Here is a 24,713-nt window from a genome sequence, read left to right as displayed (position 1 = left end):
CAGGATATTTATTAAATGATTTACTAGATATCTACTAACTTTGCAACCTGTAAATCCTCCATGTTCTTTACATGTGCCTACCACAGAAAAATGCATATTCCAGGCACCAACTATTTCTAGCTACATAGAGGCACAGCCTTCCATTTACATAGTGATATTGTCATGGATCTGATCACAACCACCATGTTGGATATTCCACATATAACTTGATAGGGTTTATTGCCCAATCTGGTTTTGCATAGTGTTGTGGGATCGCAAATACCAATGGGAACACAATCATTCTGTGTATTTTGGATAAAGGGCTGTTCTCTCCAGGAAATAGTTGAATGAGCACGCACTCCTGCGACACACCAAGTTTAATAAAATGTAGTTCTTTATTCCATAGGTTAAAATCAAAGATTCCTGGACTCTTAGGACTCTAACTGTTTGAGTTAGGACTCTTTGATTTTAACCTATGAAATAAAGAACAAAATCTTATTCAACTTGGTGTGTCGCAGGAGTTCATTCAACTATTTCATTGCATCTCACCCCAAGCTACGGGTTTGAGGCGCTGCACCCGGTCCACCTTCTTTAATCGGTAAATGCGCACTAAACCTATATTGTTCATTTATATCATACTGCCAAGAATGCTGAACCCTTAAGAGACGGACCTGGGGCCACGGACCCAGGTCAAGTTCTATGCCAGGTGAGCTTTGGTTATTTATTACCAATTGGGATTTTCACCTTTGGATAGAGCCGTATTTTTTCTTGTCTGTTCTCTCCAAACATACTATGCTCTCCAATTGACTGCACAGACAACATGTTTCATACTAAAATTAATAACTTTGTTAAAAGCTCAAATGCATGAGAATAGTGATGTCTCTAAAACAGTCACTATTTTATTAAATGTGAAGGAAATACAGAAGATATTTAGATGTCCCAACCTTTCCCAGCTTGTCCTTGCTGCTGCTGCTGGTGGAGCTGAGAGATCTCATTTGTTGCTCTTTTTGCTCCTCCACTTCTGACTTGAGGTGCTCAATGTGTACCAGATATGCCTGTTCCTGAGCATCTCGCGTGCTAAGCTTCAGCTCTAGAGCTTTCTTCTCTTTCTCCAGCAGGTACAACTGTGCTTTTAGCTCAGCCATTTCCTCCTGTAAAGCAAACAATCAACAATATCATCATGGGGAACAACTATGGCCTGTATGCAAGTAAAAGAGGGCTTCCAAAATGAGAAGAAAAGCAAGCCTAATCAAAGGAATAAAAACCTCATTATGTCTCAAATTGTAACATTTCATTGTGTGCTAATAAAAGGCTAAATAAACACCCCTTTAACTTTCCAGTGAACCTCTTTGGGCCTCACTAGGGGGTTAGTCCCACACTCTAGGAGCAGCAAGAAGCCTATAGAAGGTTTCAGAGTATGTAAACATGCTAGAGTGCTACTAAACATAATCTTATTTTCTGTCAGATTACTGTGTAACTAAAGATTTTCCAGATACGCAGACATTTACACAGAACATCCCCAACTGAGAAGCATAAACAAAAAGAAAACCTTTAGATTATAAAATCTTGTGAACAGGGCCATCTGATTCCATTTTTATTCTGCACCTCTTCTTTGTTAAATTATTGTAAAATCAGTTTATCATTTAATATAAAGAACTATGTAAGGTGCTAGGGTTATAGAAACAAATGATGATGAAAACTCCAATACCAAATGTTTATCCCACAGAAGAGAGCTGGGCCAATGCAGAAGGGCAAAAATCCAGCGTAGCCCACCCTCAACCCACAAACAAGGCTTCAGAGCTTGGTGCATTAAATGACTTTCACTCAAGAATCTTTTTCACTGGTCTTCCTATGTTCTTAAAGGGTACCGTCACCCAGACATAAAAGATGTATTATAAAACTCCTTTTCAAATTACTCTCAAAACCCAAATTATTTTTTATTCAAACACACATACCGTTATGAAAAGATATTTCAAAATCTCAGCTGTCAATCATATATTGCTTGCTCAGCCTCTATGAATCAGGCATAGAGGAGGGGCACCAATCCGGAACATCCAACAAAAGTAGATTCCAAGAGCCAGAAAGTATATATAAAATATGAAATTTTATTTTACATCACATCTAAAAAGGAATAATGCCTGACGCGTTTTGTGTCACACAGGGACACTTAATCATAGGCTTATCATAGAGCCTATGATTAAGTGTCCCTGTGTGACACGAAACGCGTCAGGCGTTATTCCATTTTAGATGTGATGTAAAATAAAGTTTCATATTTTATACTTTCTGGCTCTTGGAATCTACTTTCGTTGGATGTTCCGTATTGGTGCCTGCCTAATGTGATTTGTTGTGAAGTACTCCCCTATGCTGAAGGTCTGGGGCATGTGCACCCGGACCCAACTGGGAAAGTGGTAAGTTTATCCTAATGATACATTAAGATTTGTGCTTCTCGTGAAATTTTTGGATTTTTGTATAGAGGAGGGGCACTTTCTAAAACGCACTTCCCTGATGTCACTGTACTCTCACACTTCCCCTACCACCTTACCGCCTTAAATTCTGGTGCATTAACAAGATTTTGGGATGATGCAAAGCTTGCCTTAATAACATTGTCCACAAAAGGGAACCTACCGGCTGGTGTGCATTTCAAGAACGAAGAAATCAAAATTACAATAATAAGTTTATGTCGCTCAACTTACATGATAGAAAATGTGTTGGAATTATTTTTTTATGTGTCACTTACCCAGCCTTCCCTCCACCTGCCAGCTCATTTGCCCGCTGTAACCCCCTGCTCTCCACCAAGCATGCAAGTTAGTGGAGAAAGCTGCCAGGTAGGGGGGATTTCTTAAATTTATAGTGAAAGCAGAACCCGCTGTCTGGGTTCCCCTGTTCCCCCTAGCGACCATCCTCTATAGTTTTGCCACAGCCTGGAAAGGCCAGCACGATATGCTAATGTTATGAAAAACGGTTCAGCTGGATTCCAGATGCTATGTTCTGCTCCCAACTGGTATGTGTTGCCATTACCCATGTAGGGTCCTGCTCACAGGTACTATTTAATTTGAATGTGAAGGTGATCAGGTAACATTCCCATGATTCATGTACCTTCCAATCAACTTGTGCTTTCATTAGTGTATAGGGATGTGAAAATCTTAGACACCTTTACACTTTACAGACAGGCACATTCCTAGTAATATGGACACCTCAGTGGGTCCTTATGGGGACCTTGTGCTTATGTAACCCCTGCAGTTCACACAGTGTACACCAGATGGCACTGTGTCAGAGTATAAAAGGTTTAGGAACCATGTGCTCTGGGTCCATTGCTTTAGCCCAACCAAGCAGGCTGGAAGGGAATGGGTGATGCTGACCCTAGGCGCCTTGGCCCTAGTAATTAGATAGCTATACTCGTTTTATAGATCACTCTAGGAGTGATAGAGAGGTTAAATAGTTGAGCAGCTCAAGGCTCCGCCGAAGAGATTAGAGGGATTAAGATCCCAGGGTATTACTGACCCAGAGTAAGGAACCAAGTGTTGAGATAGGGATGTCAGGAGTTCCCCTAGTCTGCCACTGGAAGATATCCTGAAAACTGGGCAATACCCATCACATGCTGTCAACTTACTCTCTGCTGTATATTCCCTAGCCTGTGGGGATTCAGCCTATACGTGCTGTGAGTATATGCTTCCTTTATGCTGCTGTGTATGTTCTATACTCCATTGTGGATCAATGTGCTGAATGATCTATGTGCTATTGTTCAATAAATATTGTTCTTGGTTCAACTGTTAAAGAACTACTGGCGCCCATCATTGTGCTATCGCATCAGATTACAGTTACACTACACCCTTGCCTCCACCCCGCTGCGAGGGCTTACCCCTGAGAAAGAGAGCTCATCGGTGGTCTCAGCCCACCAAGGAAAGTAGAGTAAACGGCCCTAGCACAAGTCAGTTTACTATAGCGCTACAAGTGCTAGATGTGTCATGACCATGCTATGGTAACCCTGCTTCTGGTTCTTGGCCAGTGCATGGTGGAGTCTGATGAGAAGGCTACACCAAAGAGATACATACCATTGGGCAGAATGTGACCATATATGACTTTAGTTTGTCTAGTTAAATAAGAGAACGCTATTTCTCCCTCTTAACAGCCCTATTATTAATTTAGATTCATCCCTATACTTGAAAGTTCACAGTTCTGCACCAGTCCTTGTTCTTGCCCTGTGAGCACAGGATTACTACTAAAATGTGCCCCAACGGTGGCATCAAACAGTTCCACTCCAGGAAGATGGTGATTAATGTAGAGCAGCAGAGATGTAAAGCAGGTGAGCTGCCAATTAATCATTCAATGATCTCCCTGAGAAGTGGCGCAGGTTGGTAACAATGGAAGGCCTGTTTCAGCAGCAGCTGTGATCAAGGAGACTCTGAGATGGAACCTATTTAAAGCATTGTATGAGGCTTGTTTTGTTGGTTTTTATCTGCTGAATGAAATGGCATCCTCAGCAAAAGAGGCAAAGACATTTATTAAATGGTATTGAACAAACATCAGTCACAAGATGTGCTTAAACTAATGATGTATTACAAAAGCAAGGCTTGCTAAACAAATGAGATAAACAGCTGTGTTTAGGAAGATCACAGCTGCTATAAATATACATTATATGCAAAGACTGGAAGGGAGGGGGGTTCTACAAGGCACTGGGGCCTTAAAGAAGTTGCATATTATAAGGCATTATATAGTGGCATAAATAAAGATAACAATAGTCAATGCTCATTATATTTGCACAACAAATATCTATTAATTTGGCCTTAGTCTAAGCTCAGAATAAAGGAAACATGGGAATCCATGCAGGCACAGGACCCACTGATAACCCATTGGTACGCAGGTTGAATACAGTTTTCTATCTGAGAATTCTGTCAAAAAAAGCCAAACTGGCTGCTCAGCAGGGAACCTTCTGTAATGAAAGAGCAACATTCATCTCTCCAAAGCAACAAGCAGTGGAAGTAGCTCAGCTATCCAAGAATATCCCTTTGATCCCCATTATCCAAAAACACATCCATAGAAAACATGTTTAGAAACATGTTATGAACCTGTGAGTGCGGGTGCTTTTGTCAGGCTTTGCTATAGGATTTTTTTAACTGGCTTCAATATGTTTTCCTAAATGAACATGTGAAAAGTCCTGTAATCAAGTTTCCACAGTAATTAGTTTATATTTCCTAAACTGGCAATAGAATATAATCGGCTTAACCCAGCGCTTACTTACGATCCCTGTTGAAATGTATAGGCCGTGTGATCCACATAATTTGTACAGGTTGTCTTAATTTGTTATGTGAGTGTCCTGCCTAGCATGAAATGGGATTAGTGTACACCAGCTGACTGGCTTGTTCTGCAAGAGACACACAGTAAAGGGAAAGAGAGAGCAGCAAAACTGAGATGAGACCTAAAGTTACAGTCATTCATTTATACATAAGCTAAAAAGAATAAACGAGGGAGCAGAGAAGGAACAGAGGAAAGAAGAGAAATTACTTTATGATATCCTACAGCCTAGACCAATTCATTTGAAAGATTTCCTACTTAGTATTTACACTTGGGAGATTCCCAGAAAAGCATATACATCTTCCTTTTTCTCTCTCTAACTAGACAGCGTGCTCAGCCCAAACAAAGGACTTTCTAGATTTATAACCAGGTCCCAGCGCCCCTTGATGTTGGTGAGATGCAGTAAGTAATGTACTGGCTTTCACACAAGCATTTGCTAGTTACTTGTATGCTAGTTACTTGTATCCTTGAGCCCATCTAAAAAAACAAATGCCCTGTAAGGCTACAAAAGTATTGTTATTGATACTTTTTATTACTCATCTTTCTACTTAGGCCTCTCCTATTCATATTCCAGTCTTTTATTCAAATCAGTGCATGGTTGCTAGGGTAATTTGGACCCTAGCAACCAGACTGCTGAAATTGCAAACTGGAGAGCTGCTAAATAAAAAGCCAAATAACTCAAAAAACACATATAATAAAAAAGGAAATTGTCTCAGAATATCACTCTCTACAAAAGTTAAAGGGCAGGGGCAGACAAAGCTAATGGGGGAGATAAGCTGCCCAGCGACAAACTGCTTCTTCTTCGGGCGACTAATCTCCCCTGGGGTGAAGGGATGAACAACCCCTATAATCTGAAGACTGGCTTTGGGGGACCAAACATGCACTGATTATTGAGCACATCTATAAACCAATGAAGAGTATGAGTATGTGTATATAGCTGCTTCATCTATTTGGTTTTGCTCCTACCATACTGAAACCTCATAACCCCTGTGTTTGTATCGTTTTATATTCCTCATCAGTGACTGGTTGTTAGAGTATGCAGGAATAGCAAGTCCTTATTAGCTCCTATTTAATATCTGTGAAGAGGTATTTGAAAATCACATCAAAGCTCAAAGTAAATGAGATGAACATATCTAAATTAACCTGAACTGATTCATTCATTTGAAATACTAAGCATGAAAAGCACCAAGAATCCCTGATCATAAATGATATATCTTGTAAAGCAATAAACTTTGGTTGAACTCCTCAAGCTGTATTACCTGCCTTAGAGCTCTGATACATTCACTCTGCTGAGCAAGTGATGGCTCCCAGCTTCCCACCCTATGTCTTGGGACTGGTGTATTAAAAGCCAAGGGACTTGTAAAACATTATTATCTATTAGTAAAGGTTGGTAGAACGCTAAAAATGACAATGCAATCTACTGGCAGGGCATTGGGGAATCCTGCAATATAACTTCCAACAATTTAGACACAGCTATGAAGCTATTTTACGAGGCTGATCATTATTATAATAGTACACGATTAGTCATTTGTGGCAGTTCTGGGAATAGAACACTGGTAAAACTAACTCATCGGTCATGTTTCAGCTATTTGTTCTTAGTGCTCCAATCAGTACTTTTGCAATAAGTTCCCTCCATTCAGACTGCAAACTTGTTAGTCTTCTGTGTTTTCCAACTCATCGCATGGTGCTGTTTATAGAATACTGTACATGTATGGGACCTATTACCCAGAATCCTCGGGACCTGGGGTTTTCCGGATAATGGATCTTTCCATAATTTGGATCTTCATACCTTAAAGGAGAAGAAAAGCTACCGAGGCAGTTTATTGCCAATAGATTATCCACAATAGAACAAGCTATAAGGCTATATTTATTCTGCAGAATGCTTTACCATACCTGAGTAAACAACTCTAAAATCTCTCTGTTTGTTTAGGATAGTAGCTGCCATATTAGCTTGGTGTGACATCACTTCCTGCCTGAGTCTCTCCCTGCTCACTCATAGCTCTGGGCTCAGATTACAGCATGGAGGGAAGAAATTGGAGGTGGAGAGGGATAGAGGAGTAAACTGAGCATGCTCAAGCCCTATCCCTGGAGGTTTATGCTGAAAACAGGAAGTCAGATACAGAAGCCCATGTGTACACAATAGAAGGAAAGAAATAGTGTTTCTTTTGACAGAGGACTCAGAGCAGCATTACTTTGAGGGTTTACTGTCTTATTTATATAGACCTTTCTGATAAAGCTTACTTAATTTTAGCCTTTCCTTCTCCTTAAGTCTACTTTGCCTCCAACAAGGAATAATTATAACTAAGTTTGGATCAAGTACAAGGTACCGTTTTATTATTACAGAGAAAAAGAAAATGATTTTTAAAAATTTGAATTATTTGGATAAAATAGAGTCTATGGGAGACGGCCTATCCGTAATTTGGAGCGTTCTGGATGCTTTCAGGATAACAGATTCCATACCTGTACTAATGTCAATGCAAGCAGTATATCAACTCCCAAACATTCAACATGCAGGAAAACTGTTTATCAGCACACGATAATCCAATTATCTATGTAAGGTCTGTGCTGCATAGGCATATTGCAAAGATACCAAGGATGCCAAGCACCCATAGTTGGCTGAAACAATTTAGATAATTTATTCTGTCAGTTTATCCACTGTTAGAGGATCATTGTTTGCCAAAACCAACATAATATTATGTTCTGACGATGCACTGAGTTTACTACTCCTATTCTTGTTTCACCTAAATTGTTTTTAATCTGTTTGCGACACTACACAAATCAGCAAATTTTAAAATCAGTTTTTAAAAGGCATGTCCTATTTCAGGACACGTTTTCCAAGCAGTGACCGAAATACACAAAATTCCCAAGTGTGAGCTCTTCAATGGTGACTCTGCCGTGACTCACATTGCTATAAACCTATAAACCGGCTACGGTAAAGACGGAATGAACTGGTTTTATCTGAGGAAGTTTTACCTGTGGCCACAAAGAAGTGGATAGAGTTATTCAGATTAGAATGACTTTTTACAACACTACTATGCTTGATATTAAAGTGAATTTTTTGGCACAAGTCACATATTTTATTTTAGTGATGGTGTACCTTTAGGGCATTTTAAAGGAAATAAACTAAACATATCTAATAATTTCAGGGCTGTTATCATGAGAATGATGGACTCACTGTTATCAGACGTTGGCACTATTTAAATGAAAGATTATAATAAAAAAGCATTGTACAGCAATGATAAAAATTTGGAGACACAATGGCCAGGAATGTCCCCTCAGATTTTCCACAGCATTCTGGCCCACAGCATTTGTACAGAGGGGTATGTGCTTTCAAGCAAGCACTGAAATATGAACAAACACTCACTGCACATTGCTATATTCAATGAAAAAGTCAGTACAGCAAAAAGAAAACAATTTACTGTGCACCCCACCTTTTTTTGATTGTGCTAATGCTGGTGTGACACTATATGGCAAGAAAATATGTCTCCTAAATGCATTTCAATCCTACCTTCATGGCCATAAGCTCTTGCATTAAGACAGCATTCTCCAGGTCGAGTCTCTGACTGTCGCCTCGTGGCTTAACATCATAACTTAAAGGATCTATGTGTATGCTCTCCAGTTCCAACATGGTGAGTTTGACGGCCGCTCGATCGTTCTTCAGCTGCTGAATGTAATCTTTCAGCCTCTGCTCGTCTTCTTTACTAAATTCTGTGTCACAACTGCTCGCTGTTGAGCTTGTAGTACTGAAAAAGAGATAACACAGGGTCATTTAGACTTACAGAATTTATGCTAGGATTCAACTGCCCTGGATGACTTGGCTGATCAAATATCCTGGACTTGTAATTTTACTGATCCATGACAGGTATAATCCAGCTATTAGAGTATGAAGAACATTAAGGGGGTTATTCATTAAACCTCGATTTATTCTGGTCTGGGTTTTTGTGAAAAAAAAAATTGTATTATACCCTGATGTTGCAAAAAGCCACAATCAGAAAATCCGGCACCTCAAGCAGTTGAGGTCATGTATAAGTCAATAGCAGATGTCCCTATCCCACTTTGAAGATATCTGAACTGGATTTAGCCCGGTAATCTTTAAAATCCTGAGTTTTTGGCCGATAACCCAGAAAATCGAGTGATTAAGGAGAAAAGTAAAATAATGGATGGGAGTTTGGTTTGGAGGGGAAAGAATTAAACACGCTTTATCACCCATGGAAAGGAGATTTCATCCATTGCCCTTACACATAAACATTTCAATTGGTGCCTGATTTATCTGACAGTAACATGCTGAATCAGGAGAGGAGCTTTCCCAAACTGTAGAAGGCATGCAAATGTCAAACAGTAGCAATTCCTTGAAGTTGATTCTGAGATGAAAATCTGGTGATCTGATGCTTGGCACAGGTACACAAACAATGTTGGCAGACAAAACAGAAATGGCTCTATTTGCCAAATATATGGCACTAGCAAATCTGTACAGTTTGGACATTCTACAGTTTTACTGCAGATAAAAAAAGTCAAGGGTGCTGTCAGAATATGCCTTTGCATTATACTTGCCGAGACCTGTTATTTTCCACCTTAAAATTAACATTTTCAGTATTTAGGGTCAAAGGGAAAGCAAAACTGAAAAATAAGCAACTACAGGTATGGGACCTGTTATCCAGAATGCTCGGGACCTGGGCTTTTCCAGATAACAGATCTTTCAGTAATTCATGCCTTAAGTCTACTAGAAAATCATATAAACATTAAATAAATCCAAGAAGCTGGTTTTGCTTCCAATAAGGATTAATTATATCATAGTCGGGATCAAATACAAAGTACTGTTTTAATATTACAGAGAAAAAGGAAATCATTTTTTAAAAATTTGGATTATTTGATTATAATGGAGTCTATGGGAGATGGCCTTTCTGTAATTCTGAGCTTTCTGGATAACAGATCCCAAACCTGTACTAGAATCTGATTAAAAAAAGTGAGGCAATATCCTAATGAACTGACCAACCAGAAAGGTTACTTATGTTCCCTTTTACCAGGAGATATATCACTTATCCAGAATCCAGACACGCATCAAAAGCTATAGGAGGCGTTTAGAGGCTGTTACATTTGCAAAAGGAGGCTCAACTAAGTATTGATGTAATATCTCTGTTGGGGTGCCCACATTTATGCACCTGCCTAATTGTGTCATGATGTATATTGCATATTTTCTGTTAATACAATAAACTTTATGTCACTGCTGAAATACTACTGTTTCCATAAGGCATGTTATATAATAGAAGGAAGTTGCTACTTTGAAAGCTCAACCAATCATAAACAAAACTCCAAAGAATTAAGAGGAGTTCCCAAACTGTTTCATATGACTGTATTTCTTAGATGCCTTTTTAATCCCCATGACTTATTACTGGCAAAATGATGTTCTGTCCTAACCAGGTCAATGTCCTTCAATCTATCAAGATGGAAAGCCAAGGTAAGGGCAGGCAGAGAATGCAAACCCACACCATAGAAATGAAGGTCATTCCAGACTAGATCATTTAAACATCCAACATAACCACTTGAGTGCTGCGGGTGTAAGTGCATAGCAAAGCAATTCATTAATAGCTGTTCCATCAGCAAAGTGCTTTCTGTCCCTATGGGATAAATCCTTTGTTTGCATGATTCTGGCAGTTCTTACTACCATCTCAAATTTGTAGCCAAAACCGTAGGCTGGATTCCAGATCTTAATGTAATAGCTGTGTCTGCGTGCTATTGGGTTTAGCTAAAATATTGCTTTGGTATAAATGTGCTGACTTTTCTGATCTAAAAGCATTTCCCAAGATGAATGGCTGTTTTAAGAGAGGTGGTTTATACATAGCTCTCGACAGCACTTAATTCTGGTCTCATTTATTCCCCTGTCGGGCCCACTTACACACAGCTACAATTCTTGTTCTGCTGGATCATCAATGTGAAGGAAAAAAAGAGAAGAAATATATCACAGCAATTGCAATGCAATAATGCGTGGCTAATTACAAGGCACACAGTGCATTGACATTTGTGTTGGATAGGTAGCCACAAACTATACTCTGGATCCCCCAAGACTCATGCACCTCCAATGAAAACAAGCTCCACTCTTATGTCCCACACCATAACTTGTTGAAGCCTATAGAAAACATGATGAGGGCTGGGGTTGGAAAATACTATGTAATCCTTTGTATATGGATTAATATTATAATAAAAATGCTTACATTTTGTATGTCATTAACAGAAAAACAGAAAATTTTAGTATATATCTGAGTAGCGGGGTGTCACCAGGTAGTGTAGTCACATGGTGGAACTCCATCTAGATCCATATAGAGATACTATGGTTTGCATGAAATGCATAAATATGAACAATAGAAGGGATAATAGAAGGAAATCTATGCAATGTTTGCGCCTCGTACACTCTCCATGCATTCAATCTGTGGGCTAATGGGTTGGAGAGTGTACCTTGTAGATCAGAAGCTGCTCTGGTTGTCACGGATTTCATTCCTACATACATGTATGATGGAATCTGCTGATGTGGGTGGATATTGCCTGGATATTCAATCCAGATGCTTGGGGACATCTTACAGTATATCTTAGCAAATCACTTTGCTTAGGGAAACTCCAATGTACCTAGATCCATCATCTGGATGAGTTCTCTAGGAAAAACTGCAGTTAGTCTACAGAAAATGATACCATAAGTTGGGACCCCATGGGTCTCCAGCTGTTGCTGAACTACATTACTACATTAGTAGTTACCTTGTTTTTAAACTGACCTTTTCAATGCAGCAGCACATTATATCACCAGTATAAACAATTATATCCAGTCATATTTGGTATGTTTGCAGGTAGAGGGTTAACCTAGATCAGAGGGCCTCCTGGATGCAGGTAAGAAAGCAGCAAGAGGCAATCTCCTGAGGGTTGGTAATCATCTGCTAGAGGAGGTTAGGTCATTCATTAACAAGTCTGCCTGGAACACTGCATGATCTCAGACATCAGCCAGGGAATACCATCCCGTCATGTTCAATATTACGTTGCTGTAATTTATCCTCCCACATCTATTCAGTTTTCAGCCGCAGAAAACACAGTAGAAATAAATACTAAGGGTTTTTCCTCTGGAATGACGTTAGAAGCGTGAGAAACTGCTAAGAATATATGTTTCCTGTACAAGGGCCAGCACAGTTATCTTACATTGCTGCTGATCACTATTGGTTTTACTTACAGTGACATTAACATGGATTATACATTAGTAACAGTCAGTAATGTCAGGGCTGTTATAGCTGTATTTTCTACCTACATGATAACAGGCCACATCGAATCTTTCTTCTACATGCTTATATATTTATACAGATCCTTTTCACATATTCACAACTGGGCAAGCAATTCCTCAAAACTGAGATCTTCCATACTATCCTAAACCTAATGGGGCCCCACAAAAGGGTTTCCATTTACAACGCTGACAAACAAGGAATGCCCAACAGAAACATTAAGGGGTTGGGAGGAGGTGAACATGAAGTCTAATTATGTAATGAAAAACAGATTTTTAGAGCTCTATCATCTGCCAACAAGAACAATTTAGATTAACATCATTCTTGGTCACTGATTTTCAATATCAAAGATCAGATGGGGGTAGCAGTATTGGTTACCACTTGCCTTGATGGACGTGAATCCTTTTATCTCCAACATAAAGTTCCAAAAAGGGCAAGAGGCCCCATCAAGATGGTGTAACTGCACCCTACGTTAGTGAAGGCGGGCCCTGAACTGCCCATATCAAGTTTATAAGGATTCTCCTGCAAGGATAGCACATCCTAGATAGTTTCAGCATACCTCCCAACTGTCCCTTTTTCAGAGGGACAGTCCCTCTTTTGACAGCTCAACCCTCAGTCCCTCATTTGTACTGGAAAGTCCCTCTTTTCTCTGCACTGAACAGCCAGAAAAAGAAACACTTAATTGGCTTTTAGCAGAGAGCCCAGAACAGCTAACAGGTGCAAATAAGATACTTTGTAACAATTTTGAGACACAAAAACACAGTTTAGATAAGGAGAAATATTTTCAAACTTTCATAACCTGCCAAATTTTGCAAAACAAACATGGTAATTAGGGGGTGTGGCCACAGAAAGGGGTGTGGTCCAAAAATTGCTGCGCTACGTGCGGAAAAAAATTTTTGTCCCTCTTTTTACTTCCAAAATGTTGGGAGGTATAGTTTCAGCTGTTCTGCATTATTTTGTGTCATAGGCAAACATACATGCATTGTATTTAAAGTTCTCCTCCAAGTTATTTAAGAGGTGGTTCACCTTTAAGTTAACTTTTAGTATGCTATAAAAATGGCCAATTCTAAACAACTTTTCAGTTGGTTTTCATTATTTATTTTTTTATAGTTTTTTAATAATTTGCCTTCTTTTTCTGACTCTTTACAGCTTTCAAATGGGAGTCACTGACTCCATCTAAAACAAATGTTCTGTAAGGCTACAAATTGTATTACTCATCTTTCTATTCAGACCCTCCCCTATAAATAATCCAGTCTCTTATTCAAATCAGTGCATGGTTGCTATGATAAATGCTGAAATTACAAACTGGAGAGCTGCTGAATTAAAAGTTAAATAATTCAAAAACTAAAAATAATAAAAAAAAGTTATTTGCCTTGTTCTTTTGCCTCTTTCCAGCAACAGGGGAAATCACTGACCCCATCTAAAAAAACAAATGCTCTCTATGGCTACAAATGTATTGTTATTGCTACATTTTATTACTTTATATTCAGATCCTCTTCTATTCATTTCCCATTCTTGTATTCAAATCAATGCATGGTTGCTAGGGTAATGTGGACCCTAGCAACCAGAATGCTGAAATGGCAAACTGGAGAGCTGCTGAATAAAAATCTAAATAGCTCAAAAAACAAATAATAAAACATGCAGATTGTCTCAGAAGATCACTCTCTACATCTACATCATACTAAAAGTTAACTCAAAGGTGAACAACACCTATTGAAATCATTTAATGAAACTGTACAAAACACAGAGCAGCTCACACTTAGGGGGTTATTTATCAAAGTCCGAATTTATCTCAACATTTTCTGAAAAAAACTCGGGTGGAAAATCAGATTTTCATGATTTTTTCCGGATTTTTCATCCGATTTTCAAAATTTTTCAGATTTTTAACCCGAAAACTGTGAATTTTGCCCGATAACTTTGGGATATTGCCAAAAACCCAGCGCACATGAAAAAGTCTTTAGGACTTCTCCCATTGACTATCCTCGGCGTTAAATAAATTCTGAAAAGTTCATGATTTTTTTTTTTAAAAGTTCAATTTTATTAAAGAAATCACAAATTTTTCATGATTTTTGCATTCGGAGTTAAGTAAATAACCCCCTTAGAATTAATTGCAGTAACAAACCATTTTAGGCATTTACTATAAGAGAAAAAAGTTAACCTGGTAAATTTAACCCCTTTATGTAATAAAAGGCACTAAGTTTGCCCAGGACCAGTAACCCATAGCAACCAATAAGATGTTTGCTTTTAAACAGGTGACCAGTAAATGCTACCTGCTAATTGGTTGCTATGGGTTAATGCTGCTGGGCAAACCTAGTACCTTTTATTACAAAATCCCCTTAGAGCTGAATTTCTTTTTTTTTTTTAACCAGAAATCTGGCTATTGTAGTGCAGATTGCACAAATGTGCAGTAGCGTAACTGGAGGGGGACGGGCCCTGGTGTGTGACGCGCAGCCGGGCCCCGCCAAGCTCCATACTGCCCGCATTTTTCAGTGGTGCACAGGCTTCCGGGGGGGGCCCTGAGGGGGTGCGGGCCCTGGCCCGCTCGCATCCCCTGCTCCCCTGGTAGTTCCGCCACTGCAAAATGTGATCTCTGCACTAGTGATGCAACCCCTTTGACTTGCTCCCAGATACATACAGGGGGCGGCAGCAAATCCAGTAGCCCCCTTGGTTGGTTGCTGCCCCTGAAAAAGGCAGTTGGTACAAGTATTTGATACCCCTGAGTCTGTTGTCAAAAAAAACGATGAGCCGGTTGCATACTCATGGCCTTATTCACATTACTAGGGAACTAAAACAAAAGCAAACAGAATGTAGCTATAGAATAAATGCAATAAAATAAGGAAGAGAGTGGCACAGTGTTATTAGTATGCACCACAAATTAAATTACAATATTAACAATAAAATAATGGTTGTATACAAGCGTCAATAAATATTTATAAATGTGACAACAGTGCAGACAGCTGAAGCTAACACAATAATAATGGAGAGGCAGTGTGACAAGCCGTGCCAAACAGCTCATTATTGATCCCCCCTTCACACTTGGTGAAAGTACATTTCAATCAGCCTTCTATTAGCTTCCAAGTTGTATATCTCAGGCCATAAATGTTCCCGCTCAGTAAATATCCAGAAGGTTTATAATGGCAGCAATATTTCGTACTAAGCTTTTTGCAGTACAACCTGCATTACGATTTTATAGCCTTGAAATACCACTTTGACCAGCAATTCAATTGTGTGGAAAATGATTAAACAAGAAGTTGCTTACTACCAATTTCCAGGCAGGGCTTGGTTAATGGCCTTCGGAGCAACAACCAGATGGTTAGATGAGTAGACAGATACCTCACTTGCTTTTAAGATTATAATTATTGCTCCCCCTGGATAGAGCTGTGGTCACACAAAGTCTTGTTTATACTAAATCACGCTTTGGCTTGATTTGAATAGAGTTGCATTTAGGCCCTGGGCTTCTCAAATCAAGACCATACATTTCCATATAAAACTAAACACATAAACAATGTTTTCTAGAACAGCATGCACAGAAGAAGAAATAAACTCTACATTAATTAGGGTGAACATTCCCTTTATACAAATGTTCATTAAAAGACACGAGGATGTGTGTATAAAGTGATATTCTGTTTCTTTTCAGAAGAAACTCATTAAAGGGGTTATTCACCTTTAAATTAACTTTTAGTATGATGTAGGGAGAGATATTCTGAGACAATTTGCAATTGATTTTCATGTTTTATTATTTGTGGCTTTTGAGTTATTTAGCTTTTTATTCAGCAGCTCTCCAGTTTGTAATTTCAGCAATATGGTTGCTAGGGTCCAAATGACCATGCATTGATTTAAATACAAGAATGGGATATAGAAAAGTACCTGAATAGAAAGATGAGTAATAAAATGTAACAATAACAATACATTTGTAGCCTTACTGAGCATTTGTTTTTAGTAACCCCCCATTAGAAAGAGGAATAATAATCTGACATACTATAACATACTAAAAGTTACCTCAAAGGTAAACCAACCCTTTAAATCTCAACTGACAGTAATAGTGGGCAAAATGATAAGAAAAGAAAAATAAGTGCTTGGCTTTATGTAAATGTGTCACCTTGCAAACATAAAGGTACTCTTGTTTTACTTAAAAAATCTAAATCAACTCGTGACTCCTTTCAAAATTCCTAATAATGTCAATTTAACTGTAAAATGAGTAAATTATTATTCTTGTTATTTTAAGGGGGACCACAGAAAATATTGGCACATTATCTGTTTATCATCTGTTTATTATCCCTTTAGGGTAAGGGCACACCTGGAGATTCGGGGAGATTTAGTCGCCCGGTGACTAATCGTCTCTTTTTTTGGGTGTCTAATCTCCGCTGAACTGCTTCCCTGTGTCTTCCATCTGCTTCAATAAAAAAACGCCTGCGCCATGCACTCTGCTTCAATGAAAAAACGCCTGCGCCAATGCACTCGCGGCGCTTCGATTTCCGAAGTCGCCTGAAGTGTAAACTTCAGGCGACTTCGGAAATCAAAGTGCTGCGAGTGCATTGGCGCAGGCGTTTTTTCATTAAAGCAGATTACCCTAAAGCTGGCCAAATATGTTGAGATTTTTAAAAGATCAGATCCTGATCGTGAGACCACGACCTTCTCAGAACGATCGTACGATCGTACGAATTTACCATCAACTAAAAAGACCAATTTGCCAGGAAAACAAAGGGGAGCTGCCTGCTTGTCCCTGCAAACATAGAGAGATTGCACTGGGCCGACAAAGATTTTTTGACCTGGCCGATCAATTTCCTGACAGATGTCGGCCGAAAAATCGTAAGATGTACGATCGTTCAAATACCACTAACCGCACGATAATTTCGAAGGATTGGTCGGACTTCCCTAAAATCGGTCGTTCGGCAAGAAGAATCGTCGCGTCTATAGGGAGCATAATAGACTTTACAGAGATTTCTCCAATGTAACCAGGTCAGGGCTAGAAACTGCTCTGCGATTTTGGGTGCTGTGATAATTGTAAACTGGGTGTCGATAAGTATTGTAGCTACTTCCCCACTGCTACCCAACAGAACCCTGGGAATATACCATGCAGTTTGCAGAAAGCAACGATTTAGAGAACACCAAAGGCAATAAGCCAGTTATAATTCCCAAGATGGCTGGGTGTGCTGGGCCTGGTTATCCTACAAATCCTAATTATAAGCAAGCTACCACAACAGCGCACAAAAGGAAAGTCATTGGGATGAATAATATTTTATAAAAAGCGTAAGAGGAATGAACATTTTGAATGCACATACAAATCAGGAATTCTGCAGATTATTAGTTTCATGAAGGGTATTTAGATTCTTCATGTTAACCATACAGTAATATCACAGAATTAAAATAGGACTGATTGGGCCACTAAGGGAGAGCAGTGGTTGTTGTCATGGTAACAGACACAGGTAAAGAACAACCAAATATCTGAGAATTGAAAGAAGCAGTTACACCAAAAAATGAAAGCATTTTAAAGTAATTAACACATAATTTACTGTTAGCATGCACTGACACAATCTGTGTGTCTGCTTCAGAAAGACTACTATAGTTTATATAAACAAGCCGCTCTGTAGCCAAAGGGGCAGCCATTCAAGCTGGAAAAGGAGAAAAGGCAAACATTACATAGCACATAACAGATAAGCCCTGTCCAATACAATGTTGTTTTCCCAATTACCTGCTATGTAACCTGTGCCTTCTCTCCTTTTTTGAATGGCTGCCCCATGGCAACACATCAGCTTGTTTATATAAACTATAGTAATGTTTCTGAAGGAAACAGGCCAGTGTTACCAGTGCAGTGCAACAGTACATTATATTTATATTATATTTAGTTACCTTGATACAATTTCAGTTTTTTGGTGTTACTGTTCCTTGAAGGGCGAATATATACCCCTGTTTATAAGCAGGGCGACCTACATTTCAATTCTATACTCTGCAGTGAAATATCTAGCCATAATTATTGTGCGCAGGAAACATATGTATTTATTTTTATCTAATAAATATGGGAGTTTTCATTCAGCCTTGGTAAATCTTACCCATATACCAATTCCAATGAAACAGTGTCCCCAGTGGTCAAATTGTTATTCACATTTGGCTTAACTTCTAAACCAACTATAGACACAGAAGTGACAGTTTTGGGACCTAGCTGTCACCCTAAGAAATAATTCCAAATTCCAAATAATTCCAATTGTTTTCTCTTCCTTCAGTCTTGGAATTTCAAGTCACAGCAAGCAGGCAGCTGCCATTTTGTGGACACTCATATTAACACAATCTTTCATTCTTTGTAAAATCTTATGTGCCAGAATTGGGGTCCCGATGCAGGTCAAAATTTTCTCGACCCGCACACTGTTACTTCCCTCATACTATTTTGTATGTAAAAAATCATAGGAGGGAACTTAACTGTGCTGATGAAGTGAACACTGTAAAGAAATGTATTTTCAGAAAGCAGAGCTAATCTAGTTTTTTAAGTTCCTGTTAAAACAGAGACTATGTGAGATGCTGAAGTCAAGCTTACCTTGTGTGACTGTTGGACGACAAACTCTCCCAGGGCTGCACACTACAACCAGTCACAGCAAAAGCTCCTCCACAGCTGCCGTCCAGCTTTATAAGTAAGGCCTTAGCTGCATTCTCTGCTGTCTTCCTGCAGTCGTGCGCCCGCTTCAGCATCTGGGTCACGTTCTCATCCCCTGACTGCTCAGCTGGATCATAAAAGCCAAAACAACTTGTTAATAGAAAATGGGCGCATACAGAATAATCTATGAATTTAACTTGGCATATTGAAGCCTTTGGTTTAGTTCTGTTCCTGTATCTAAATGGTATTATTTTGAGTCTTTCACTGAAGAGAAGAAAAAAAACTGTATTCCTATATAAGACCGACACTTTTTACTGCAAATATTTTGCATATTTATGAATAATCACACATTTGTATATCACAGTCACATAAGGACACAGAAAAAATGCCTGGGAAGAAATGCAATCTGCAGCCTTCCATGATAGTTGCTAAAGTTCCATATCACCATTGTCAAGCTATTTCTGCAATTTGTGGCTTCCAACAGAAAAAAAGATGCCATTTCCCACTAGCCAAAATTCTGAAGATTCATTTGCAAATGATTTTTATGGCTTTTCAACAGGGGCAAAATCGTGGAATCAATTTTGCACAAAGTCACAGTTATGACCAACTGCATCTTTTAATTAATAGGCCCCTGTGTGATTATAAAAGGCTAATTCTGGCTATTGAAAACAGAGAGGCTCACTGCACTAATATTGCAAGACTTTGAGAAAATCATTTTCCAGGGTCCCTTTTCTCTAAGCCAGTACAGACACTAGAGGGCCTATTTATCACGTTGTGTAAAACATTGGAGAAAACCATCACCCGTGATGTTGCCCATAGCGACCAATCAGTAATTAGATTTTAACAGTCACCTAGAAACAAAGGTAATGATCTGGTTATTTGCTAGGGGCAACTTCACTGGTGATGCTGTCCCCTGAGGGTCCTTTATGTGGTACAACTAATGCTGAACAGTTGCCTGGGGCTAATTGTAAGACATGTAGTCTATAATGTACCTCCAAGCAGCTGCTCTACATATCTACCCTTGATGTATTCTTTGGTGGAATGAGCTCTAGCTGAGAAAGGTTTTTATGCCCTTGTATATTGTAGGTTTGATTAATAGTGTTAATGTTAACAGTGAACTCAAGAGCAAGTATAGATGGAGGAAAAAAACAAACACGCTTTTATAGTACATTGTGTAGAATCTATACCTGTCTTCCCAGGGCAATCTGAATAAAAATCTAATTTGTGTGCTGTAACATTATAATCATGAATATAAGTAGGTCTTATTGAACTCTCACCTATGGATCCGACTCCTGCCACTCGGAACTGGCCAAGGATAAGGGATTGCTCACTCTCTGCAAGGGCCAGCAGCAGTTCATATGCCTCTATACATTGCTCGCTACACCACAAAGAGAGAAAATGCAGAGAATCAATTCCTCCAGCAATGAGAGGCTGACATTTTACAGGTGGCCTGGTACATAACCTTCATGGTGACCTAAACTTTCCCATCATTTTAACTAAAAAGGGGTCACAGTGTCTGCCTGTTACTGATTCAGAAAGAGTGGAGGAATTGCCAAGGGAATGGATTTACCCGTGGATTCTATACTTCACAGGGGAGCAGGAATATAATGGACCCCTTCCTGGAAACAGCATGCATGGGAGTGCTCACAGAAGGCAATGTAAGCCACAACAATGTTTGTTGTTGATGTAATTTAACATTCTGAGCATGATGTAAATAGCTTTTAAATTTCCAAGAGAGACCTTTTTGGGCACCAATCCAGCGACACATCAAATGCTGTTTATTCAGGAGGAGAGGTAAGGCACTGAGAAAAGTGGAACGGAGCAGAAAACTGGCAAGAATATAAGATGTATTGTAATAGAAGAATAATAAAGGTCAAATGCAAAAAGCTCAAGGAAATATGATGAAATGAAGGGTGCATGAAATATGAACAACACAATGTATGGCATCCTTTCTATGATTGTTATTTAATGTTGAATGCATTTAGATTTGTAACACCAATTAAAAAAATATTACGGGAGGAAAAAATGTATATATAGTCTAATGCCTAATTCCCTGCATCCAGAGTTTAACAGAACTAAACTAAATATATATATTGATTTCCAAATGAAATACTGTACTGATTTTCCTTTACGCCATACATCAACTGCCCTTTGAATTTTAATAAAGGGGTGAATTACCTTTAAATGTACTAAAACTATGTTATTTACAATGGCTAACTAACTAACCCTGACTACAGCGAAAGCCCACGTCATTGGCACTCTCTTTTAGAGTACTCTGGGTGTAGATTCTATGCATTCCTGTGGCCTGGAGCAATGCAAAGGCTGATGGCCACATTATCACCTGAGCTGGCCCATTACATTGCCCCCATCTATTGTTCTTTTAAGCTCATGTGAATGAATGCCCTGCTCTGTTCTCTCTCTCTCTGTAAGGGTTACTCAGCGCCACTCCCCTCCAGTGATACAAGATGGCGGCGTCCAGGGATCCCACTTTCCGACAACAATGTGTCTTGATGCCAGAGCATCAGAACGGACACAGCATCTTGACGCCAGTCAGGACTCCAGCGTCATGACATCATCACGCCTGTTTGGCGCCAAAGAGGTTTATATAAGGCGCCTGAACATTTCTGTCATTCCCCAATTATAGGTTCTCCTTGTGTGTTCCTGGGTGTGAATTTCAAACTGCTATTTCTGATTCCTGTGTTTGACCTCGGCCTGTTTTCATCGATTCTGAACCTTTGCTGCCTGTATTGACCCTTTGCCCTTTACTCCTCTTCTTGAACCCTTTTGTACTGCGAACAGTGTTGGTGTAAGGATCTGCTGTCACGTCCTTTCCGGCGCAGGCGCAGGCGCGCCCATCGGGGAACCGATGCGCGTCGGTGCGCAGCGTTGGACGCCGGCGCGAAGGCGCCGGTCGCCGACGCATGGGCGTCAGCGACGGACGCCGATGACGGACGCACTGACGTCAGCTGTGCGACGCCAGCGTGATGACGCCAGTTTGGCGCCAAATAAGCGCTATTTAATCCTAACTTGAACTGTGACTCTTTGCCTGGTTATTAGGTTGTTTGACTGAAACCCTAGCATTGAATTCTACTGATCTTTTGTGTTTGACCTCAGCCTGTTCCCGGATTGCCTATTGCCGCCTGCCTTGATCTTCTTGCCTGACTTCGTTACGACTCTTCGCTGCCTGCCCCGACCTCAGCTTGTCTGACTTCGCTTTGCCTGAACCCTCTGTACTTCGCTTCGGTTAGTCTCATTGGCTACTCGTCACTTCACTTCTCCCTGTTCCACTCCAGGTGGGTTAGTGTTGTGCGAGGCGCTTGTGGGTTCGTACGCTACAAGTTCCGGCTCCTTCCTCGTTGGATCAGACGGTAAGCCTGACAGTATAACCAGGCCATGGATCCAACCGAAGGGGCTTCTCCATTTGCTGTCCTGACGCAACAACTGTCATCTTTAACTCAAGCCGTTCGAGAGCTACAGAGTGGTTACGCCCAGCTTCAGGAACACGTCAGAGCACATTCTCCGGCTGCAACCCCTTCCTCCGATGCTGCATCCTCTTCTTCTGCTCCAGCTGAAGTACAGGTGATCACTTCCGAAATTTCGGAGCCGAAAGTCGCTTTCCCTGAAAAGTTTGCTGGGGACCGGAAGTTATTTCGCAATTTCAGGAGCAGCTGCAAGTTGTTATTTTCGCTTAAACCCCACACCTATCCAAATGAACAGACACGAGTGGGGGTTGTCATTTCCTTCCTGACTGGCGAGCCCCAGACGTGGGCCTTCCGTCTGTTGGATCGGCAAAGTCCTGTTTTGGCCACAGTGGACTCTTTCTTTGATGCCATGGCAGTGGTCTATGATGACCCACACAGAACCTCTACTGCCGAAGCCGCCTTGCATGCCCTGAAGCAAGGTACCCGTCCTGTCGAGGACTACACTCTGGAGTTTCGCCAGTGGGCTGAGGATACGGAATGGAATCCTGCAGCTCTGAAGAACCGCTATCGTCTGGGCCTTTCGGCTGAATTAAAGAATGAGTTGGCCCGTATAGGCATTCCTGACACCTTGGAAGAGCTTATCCTTATATCCATTCAGTTGGATCAAAGACTGAGAGAACGTAGGGAGGAGGAAAAGGCTGAAAAGGCTGGTCTTGTGTCACCTACTTGGCTCTTACCTTCTGCTCCACCTCCGATCCGTATGCCTCCTATGATGTCATCTACGGTCCCTACAGCCACTATCAGTACTGCCCCAGAGCCGATGCAGATTGGAGCCATTAGGTCTGCTTTAACCCCTGAAGAACGTCTCCGACGCCGCAGGCTTAATCTTTGCCTATACTGTGGTCAAGCGGGCCATCTTCTTCGGAATTGTCCGACCCGTCCCTCGGGTAAGGAGACTTATGAAAAAGACTCTAATAGTTGCAACTTTTCTGTGTCTCTACTCACAATTTCTCTATCCTTGCAGTGGGGAGACAAGGTGGTGGATCTCCAGGCAATACTTGATTCCGGGGCAAGTGGGTGCTTCTTGGACCGAGAAGTTGCTCTTCAGTTTCAAATTCCTCTCCAATCCAAGAAGAACCCCATAGCACTTCGTGTGGCGGATGGTTCACTAATCACTTCGGGTCCTGTGGTTCAAGAGACTGCTGCACTTTTTGTTGTAATTAATAAAATTCATGCTGAAGTAATGAATTTTAATGTGGTTACGTCTCCATTATTCCCTATCATTTTAGGGTTACCCTGGCTACAGAGACATAATCCTTTTATCAATTGGGCCACGGGCGGTGTAACATTTTCTTCTGAATTGTGCCTTTCTAAATGTACATTAGAGAATGCGTCTTCTTCAATCAAGGTTTGTTCCCTTTCTCCTTCTTCTGAAATTCATGATCTACTTCCTCTGGCGTATTGGGAATTCTCTGATGTCTTCAACAAGAGAGGGGCCGATAGGCTTCCACCCCATCGCATTTATGATTGTCCCATTAATCTTCTTCCAGGAGCTCAAATCCCCTTTGGACGTATTTATCCTTTAACTGAGCCTGAACTCTTGGAATTACGCAGTTATTTAGATGAAAATTTAGCCAAGGGATTTATCCGACAATCTTCTTCTCCTGCCGGAGCTGGGATATTCTTCGTTGAAAAGAAAGATCGTTCTTTGAGACCGTGTATCGATTATAGAGACTTAAATAAGATCACGGTCAAGAATCGTTACCCTCTTCCTCTTATTCCAGAGTTGTTCCAACGATTTAAGGAGGCCAAGATTTTCTCTAAGCTTGATCTTCGAGGGGCCTATAACTTAGTTAGAATTCGGGAAGGGGACGAATGGAAGACGGCGTTCCGTACCCGTTATGGTCACTTTGAATATCTCGTCATGCCATTCGGACTTTGTAATGCCCCCGCAACGTTCCAGCATTTTGTCAACGATGTCTTTCGAGACTTTCTTGATATTTTCGTCATCATTTATCTGGACGATATTCTAATTTTTTCTAATTCTTTGGAAGAGCATAGATTACATGTGAAGAAAGTTCTTGCCCGCCTCCGTACTCACCAGCTCTATGCCAAGGTCGAGAAATGTGTTTTTGAACAGACATCTGTGGACTTTTTGGGATTTTTTATTTCCCCTTTAGG

General features: G+C 40.3%; 1 protein-coding gene across 3 annotated transcripts in view; it reads right to left on the bottom strand.

The window, feature by feature from the left end:
- LOC108717348 (colorectal mutant cancer protein) overlaps positions 1-24,713 on the bottom strand; it is a 210,800-nt gene that overhangs the window by 11,390 nt on the left and 174,697 nt on the right. For all 3 annotated transcript variants that reach the window (XM_018264340.2, XM_018264346.2, XM_018264355.2), the window contains 4 exons: positions 20,388-20,488; positions 19,054-19,237; positions 8,780-9,014; positions 924-1,130 (listed from right to left, as the gene is read on the bottom strand). In XM_018264340.2, the coding sequence (XP_018119829.1) occupies positions 924-1,130; positions 8,780-9,014; positions 19,054-19,237; positions 20,388-20,488 (727 nt within the window). The remainder of the gene's footprint in view (positions 1-923; positions 1,131-8,779; positions 9,015-19,053; positions 19,238-20,387; positions 20,489-24,713) is intronic.

The sequence above is a fragment of the Xenopus laevis genome, chromosome 1L (genome assembly GCF_017654675.1).
Source record: "Xenopus laevis strain J_2021 chromosome 1L, Xenopus_laevis_v10.1, whole genome shotgun sequence".
Lineage (NCBI taxonomy): Eukaryota > Metazoa > Chordata > Amphibia > Anura > Pipidae > Xenopus > Xenopus laevis.
The sequence above is the reverse complement of the archived record's forward strand: the minus strand, read 5'-3'. Positions and strand labels throughout refer to the sequence as shown.